At 37.3% G+C, this 7,500-nt stretch overlaps 1 protein-coding gene across 8 annotated transcripts in view; it reads right to left on the minus strand.

Moving 5' to 3' along the window:
- Positions 1–7,500, minus strand: part of LOC144958104 (uncharacterized) — a 179,867-nt gene that overhangs the window by 123,726 nt on the left and 48,641 nt on the right. For all 8 annotated transcript variants that reach the window (XM_078889760.1, XM_078889761.1, XM_078889763.1 and 5 more), the window contains 3 exons: positions 7,089–7,500; positions 2,315–2,380; positions 1,872–1,973 (listed from right to left, as the gene is read on the minus strand). The exon at positions 7,089–7,500 is cut by the window's right edge and continues 207 nt beyond it. In XM_078889760.1, the coding sequence (XP_078745886.1) occupies positions 1,872–1,973; positions 2,315–2,380; positions 7,089–7,500 (580 nt within the window). The remainder of the gene's footprint in view (positions 1–1,871; positions 1,974–2,314; positions 2,381–7,088) is intronic.

Genomic DNA, 7,500 nt, shown 5'->3' on the forward strand with positions numbered 1-7,500 from the left:
CGTACCGTTGAGCCACACTCCCCCCCCCCCCCCCCCCCCCCAAAAAAAAAAAAAGAAAAGATTAGAGTCCAAGTTTTGACATTAGTATATCTACTGTTCTATCCAAAATAGTGTTAGCTTCCTCTGAGAGCAGCCAGTCATCCTAGTAAAATAAAATCCCCAGACTCATTCTGCCATTTTTATCAATTTTTATTGATCTGTAAAAGTTTGTATGAGGCAGTCCTGTCAGTCCAGGCAGCGTTTTTAATTATTTTGTTCTTGTGTTTTTCTCTTTGATTTGTCTGGCACAGTTTCATACACACATTGTTAGATATTTATCTTACACTAATGCCTGCTTATCCTATCTCATTTGTCACTCTGTATATTGTAGACTGCGAGATTAATGACATCTGGAATGTGTATGAATAGTCTCATTTCCGATTTAAATATTTTCAACAAACATTACGTAATCGTCTCCTTACCAACTATAGGAAAATCGTCAAATTCGTTACGAATGAAACCAACATTTTTGTTATTCAAATTTCTCTTGTACATCATAAGATTTAAAGAAAATGAACATTGTGTTGTAGAGCATGTTTTACTTTAGAAATTATTTATCTCAATAACTTAGATAGTGCTATTGCGTCTGAGTGATAAAAAAAGTATATTTTTGTGTTATTTGGGTGAGAAGTTTTGAGGAAGATCCTGAAAATAGCTGGTAAGGAAAGAGTTAATGTTGCCATTTTGCTCATCTAGGATGCATCATTGATGTTAGAACTATAAATGACTCTACCAAGTGGTATGCCACTGAGGCTACTGAATAAAGAGTGACTCAAGATCAATTTGGATCCGCCAGTACAACAGATCAGCGACTGCTAGTAGCGACATTTAGATCATCATAACCAAAAATAATTTTTTTAATAAAATAATAATTATAATGCTGAAAACGTATATAGCGCTATAACTCCGAGACACCAGACTCTAAGCGCTTTAATTCGAAATTACTTTGGCTGAAATATACTCGTTCACACACACATAAGCACACACACACACATACACACACACACACACACACACACACACACACACACAACTCAACACAACACAACACAAACCAGACACCTATCTTGCTTCTCATATCATCATCCACTTAAATCGAAACAGATATGTTTTAAGCAAACGTTTAAAAATAGACAAAGATTCTTTTTCACGAATGCTCTGTGGTAAGGCGTTCCAAAACAAGGTCCAAAATGAGAAAAGGATCTCATTCCATCATTTTTCCGTATTCGAGGGACAACTAGTTTGGTGGAATCACTGGCTGAACGTAAGGGGTAGGGTTGGATAACATTACATTTCAATTAATTCCAAAAGGTAGGAAGGGGCAGTACTTTCAAGACAACGATACACTAAAACACAGACTTTGAATTTAATCCAAATTTGAATACAAATTAAAATCAGCTGGGCCAAATGCTGACTTAACCAGCCTTCAACACAAACGTGCATATAGCAACAACCTATCCACCTATCCACAAAGTGAAGATCCACAAGCTGGGGGTTTGAGACGGACCCAGTGGCTCAACTCCAACATCTAATTCAAATCATCACGGAGACCAGGGACGAGACTCTTCCAAATGGAAAACCTCTCTACGACCGCCGCAGAGTACGCTCTGTTAGTGATAGAATAAAATAATAAAGATGAAAACATCTTGGCCATGAAAAAATACCGCAGACGACACCAACGTCTCGACTAAATATCTAAGGTCTCTCTAAATGCCGACCCGTTTTACGCAAAAAGTCACCGGGTTTTACATTTGAATTCCATAGACATCGGTAGACAAAAATCATGATTCTTAGTTTGCTTATTTGTATGCTTTTGGAGTCAGGAAACTTACCTGATCTGTTTTCCTGTACTTTAGGTCTTGATAGGCTTTGGCAGATATGACATAAAGATGGGGATCATCGGAGACGGACATTTGGTTGTAAGACTCCATTTCCTAGAAACAGTAGTCAGGAAATGTTGGTTGAGATATTGATTTGATATCATTTATTTTAGATAAAGACATGATGCTGATTATAGTAATGAATGAAAATGATAACGCTAGATTGTTAGTGATGTTAATGGTGATGATGATGATGATGATGATGATGATGATGATGATGATGATAATGATGATGATGATGATGATGATGATGATGATGATGATGATGATGATGATGATGATGATGACGATGAGTATTAAGAATATGTTGAAGGATGCAGACAAACAATATAGCTAGTGATGATGAGAGAAAGGATGAAAAGATACAAATAAAAAAATTAAGGACAATTCCAAACCTTCTTGGTGTAGATCCCAAGATCTTTGAAAGGGTTGAAAGAGATCATGATATCCCCACATCGTGTCTGGATAGTAAAAGAAAGGTGACATAAATCATAACAATGGATTGCCAAAACTGCCCCCCCCCCCTTCTCTCTCTCTCTCTCTCTCTCTCTCTCTCTCTCTCTCTCTCTCTCTCTCTCTCTTCTTTCGTTCTTTCTTTCCCCCCTCTCTCCCTTCCCTCGGTCCATGCCAGCGACAGGTCATAGATACGCACCACAGATCTTATCATGTCTTACAGCTACATTCTCTGCTTCAGTTACTAAATTTTCTGCAAAATCTCTTTTGTCTTTCCTCGTGGATTTTTTCAGGTTTTTATCCTTCAATGAGTATTCACTGGATAGCATTTCCTTCAGTCGGGGGATTTAGCGTTCAAGAGATTTACTTTGATTGATTTTCTTTGGTTATTGAGCTCCCATGACCTTGCTGATATCCATTTCTCTGAATTGGATTGATTGTGTCGTAAATGTTCTGTGGTAGTTTCCTGCACTCAATTTGTTTCTTACTGAGATATTGAACTGGTTTCGGATGTCTGAGATTTTTAGTTTATCTGTGTTGAAATGTTTCTTCTTCTGTTCTGCAAATTTTGTTTTCCTCAATTTTGTAGAGATTTTGGCTGTGACAAGATGGTGGTCACTTCCAATGTCTGCCAATCGCCTGGCCCTGAACTCGTTTAAGCTGCTCTTCCATTTTATGTTGATTAGAATATGGTCTATTTGACTTTATGTTTTTCTGTCTGGTGATATCCAGGTCAATTTATGAATATTTTTATGTGGGAAGAAAGTTCCACCAATCATGAGGTTGTGTTCTTCACAAAATTCTGTTAGTATGCTTCCATTGTTGTTCATCACCCCTATGCCCTCCTTCCAACTGAATCTCAAGACACATCTTTACTGTATTTCCTTTTTTTGACGTTATGAACCCTTGATTCATTGCATTGTATCTTCTGATGTTGTTGTTTTGTTTTGTTTTTTTGATAATGTATATTGTAAAGTGCCCAGAGCTTGAGTTTTACACGAGAATGAACGCTGTATAAATGTGTTTTATTATTATGATTATTATTTGATTTCTTATTCAACTTTATTGCCGACTCTTGCGTTTAGGACTCCGATGATCATGAGCAATTCGTGTCTTGGTATATTTCCAACAGCCATTCTTAAAATATCATAGAATTCTTCCTTGTTTTCTTCATCTGAATCCTCTGTAGGTGCGTAACGTGTGAGGATTGAGAGTTTGGTGCATTTTGAGTTGTGTCTTGTGTATAGAATTCTTTCATTTATAGGTTTCCATTCTATCAGTGATTTGTTGTTTTGCCTGGCTATCAAGAAGGAAACACCATCTCTGTGTTGGTTATCCTTTCGACCTGACCAAACGATCAGGTCACCATTGGAGAGTTGGCGTTTCCCAGCTTCTGTCCATCTTGCCCCTGATATGCCTAGCACATCAATCTTGTAGTTCAGCATATCGCGCTGGACCTGTGCCAGTTTTCCTGTTTGATATTGGGTCCTAATATTCCAGCAAGAGACATTGAGCTTGTGTTTTCGTGATACCAGATGCGCATTCCGGTCGAGGGTGGGGGGGGGGGGGGGGGGAGGGAGGGTCCTTTCGGCTTTGGCCTCCTACCGTCATTTTGGTCCGCTTCTTTGCTGATGTGGATTTATGTATGTTTTTGTAACAGCTTGCTTTTTATGAGGTGGGTTGTTAACCCTACGCGCAACCGCCATTCCTGGAGGGTCAGTGGATTACTCTTCATCTGATCTCTACTCTTTTCTCTCTTTTTGAAGGGCCGAGGTTCGAGATATGCAAGCCCTAACAGAACTACATGGTGATAAACCGCCAGGAAAGCCTGAATAAGTTAGGATGTAATAAATACTTTCTGCAAATTCAATTCTTAAAGTTAATACATAACCAGAAATGGTTGTAAAGTTGTTAAGAACTCTTATAGTGCATGGCCCAACGATTCACAAGGGGACTTTTCTCTTTTATCCTGGGTTAAAGTCTAACCTTATTTATTTCTTTAATATACTTTTGGTGCCTTTTTCATTTGTTGTTGCGTTTGTTATAGGGAGCCGGGGGGGGGGGGGGGGAGAGGAGATTTTGTGGATTTATATTTCGCTAGATATACCAAGATATGTGATTGGGTTTTTTTTAGTTTTATGGGTTTTTTTTTTTGTTTTTTTTTGTTTGTCTTTTGTTACAAAAATTGTGTTCCATCAAGAGTTACGGAATTTAATAAACTAAAGAAATAATAAGTGAATTGAGCCTTTGTATAGCGCAAAATCCACTTATCGTGCTCAAACCGCTTTACTGGGGGTGTCTAGCCAAAAGCAACACGTAACACGTAGAACGCCTGTTAGACAGAGACAATGACAACTTGATATCGAGCTTAACTCTCTCCTTACCGACGATTTTCATCATTTGTCCAGAAATGCTATATCTAACCAACACACAACTTGACTTTGTACACTCAAACTCATGAGGAATAAGTACATATCTACTAGATATGCACATTTTTGTGTAGCTTAACAACCTTTATAAAACAAAGAATTTTCTTACATTTTGTTGTTGTGAGAAGCAACTCTCATTGAGAAAGATGTTCATTGCATCGTAACAAATAAGACGATTTTCCTGTAGTTGGTAAGGAGAGGATTAAGAACTAAAATCTTCCCATGCTCGCGTGCCCAAATTGATTAAAGCGGATTTATTGTCAAGTTGAATAACAAGTGATCTGAAAATGTCCACTGTAGCCATTCAGAGTTGAAAGTATTAATAAAAGAAAGAAAATGTAAATTTTCTGGGGGTGTTTTAGTGCAGAAAATTGTCTTTGATGTATAGAAATATTTACAGTCAAGGTCAATGAACGTTGAATTAGTTTAAAACAGCCTTACTTAAGAATGGACTACAATTGCCAGGTTTTATGACCACTTTCTGCCTTTAAATGTAAAACGAAAAAAACCCGAAACAGTTTTTGTAATACGAGATGGCAATAATGACTTATATATATATATATATATATATATATATATATATATTATATTTATATATCAACAAATTCAATATAGGTTATCATAAAACATTGCTAGGACTACATCTCCATTTTGAATAAATCTCACCAGCTACTGAGGTGTGGGTTTTAGACCAAATGTATCTAGGCATCAATGAAATGATCTGCCCTCTCTTGTTCTATTACATTTTGAGCTGTTAACGGCCAGGTACTCATTTTACAACTGAGTACGGTGAGAGAATGTGAGTAAAGAATCTTCTCCAAAGACTCAACTATGCACCGAGCGAGGCTCGAACCAGGACCTTCCGATCCGAAAGCGAGTGTCATACCACTAGACCACATACCCGCACATCTACCATTTGTTAAAAGCAACGAGACCAATGTATGATCACTATCTATAATCAACCTTACACTTTGATAGGAACTAAGACCGCTGTAATTCCTGGGTCAATTAAACATTTTGAAAAAGCAACGAATACTTATAAGCACAATGTTGGTTGTCTTTATAATATGTATTGACCATTTTTTACAAAATCGATACTTTTAAAATCGAAACGAGGGAAAATGTATATATAACAAGAGCTTCGTTTGTTTGCTCCCAGACAAAAAAGATTTACTTCTGGAGACACAGTATAATCAATTGATCTGATATGTTCATGATACTATCTATGGTATGAACGAAACTACTGATTCTTTCTTGAGTTATGCCCCTTGAAAGGCGACAAATAATTATTCCAAAAATTAACCATGTTCAATGTCTATTTACAGATTTTGTTCTAATATATTAAGTTGTTCATGGTCATCCCCCCAACCCCCCCCCCCCACCCCCTCCCACCCCCAAAAAATCTGTTTATATGAATTTAAATGTTTATCACTGTTTATTCATATAGCTGTTGATAAAATCTAATTTTACGTCTGCTTTCTTTAACAATTGCAATGCTGTGCTATTTGGACTTTAATAAGATTATTTTAAACCCTACCCCTTCGGCCTCTCTTGGCGGACCTTACTTATTTAAGCCTGATTAATATGAATTCTTTCTAGGATAGATGGAGGCTAAACCACTCAGGACAAGTAATGTACAGTCTGTTGCCGATACGATGATTGACATTTTCTCAAGATAGGGAATGCCTGGCTTTTTGCTCTCTGACCGGAACACCGTTCACAGGATGATTAATGCAAGATGTCCTTCAATTATTACCACGTGACACATCACCTCGTCAGTTTACCAACCACGAGGTAACGGCCAGTGTGAATGATTCAATAGAGGTTTAACTCAAATGTGACCCCTCGTCTCAAAACGGTTTTAAGCCGGGATGATTAAGATGCTTTAAAAATTTGTAGCCAGAAATATCATGCTTAAGTTGAGTTTATATTATTTATAGAGGGGAAGGAATATCATATTTTACTGTGCTAAATACCAACGTTTCATATTTTTGACCAGTTTAACTATAATCTGGTCTTTTTTTAGCATCTGGTCCGTCCCGACATAATACCGTTTTGCGACGTTGGGTCACAAATAGTAGACACTCAACCAGAGAATTGGGATGAATATGTAAATCCTGCATTATTTTCCTACCGTGATTTTAAAAAACGATAAGTACTTGAATTTATTAGCTTCAATTTATTAGACGAAGACAGATACTGTGGACGTTTCGGGTTTCCCCTTTATAAAAAAAACAGGATGAATATCTGTAGTGTTTCATAATATTATGTTCTCTATTATACTCACGTAAATCAGATCCTCTTTATAACGAGCTTGCAAACATGTGTTGATTGTGTCTTCTCTCAACACCGCCAGCTTGGACAAATCTTTCACTTCCGGTGCCGACAATGACTCTGGATAAGACTTTGACTCTTCTGGTTTAGTCCCATTTTTTCTGTTTTCTCGTTGTTGTCCATGATGTTCATGAATAGCGAATGGAAGTTGTATGCCGCCTGGCGTCTTATTCCTAACTTTAGGTGCAAAATCATAATCCGGATGTTCTTCGACGATGTCACGTAATGTCTTACCGTAATCCACACCCGGTTCATTGAACGCCATTTTGGATTTGTTGGTATTTTGTTGTTTTAGATGTCTTTGTTTAAAATTATCACCATTTTCATAATCTCCGTCATTAGATTTGTTGTCAGATGGAGATTCA

This window comes from Berghia stephanieae, chromosome 12 (genome assembly GCF_034508935.2).
Source record: "Berghia stephanieae isolate SIO BIC M18660-M18661 chromosome 12, UCSD_Bste_1.3, whole genome shotgun sequence".
In the NCBI taxonomy this organism is placed as follows: Eukaryota; Metazoa; Mollusca; class Gastropoda; order Nudibranchia; family Aeolidiidae; genus Berghia; species Berghia stephanieae.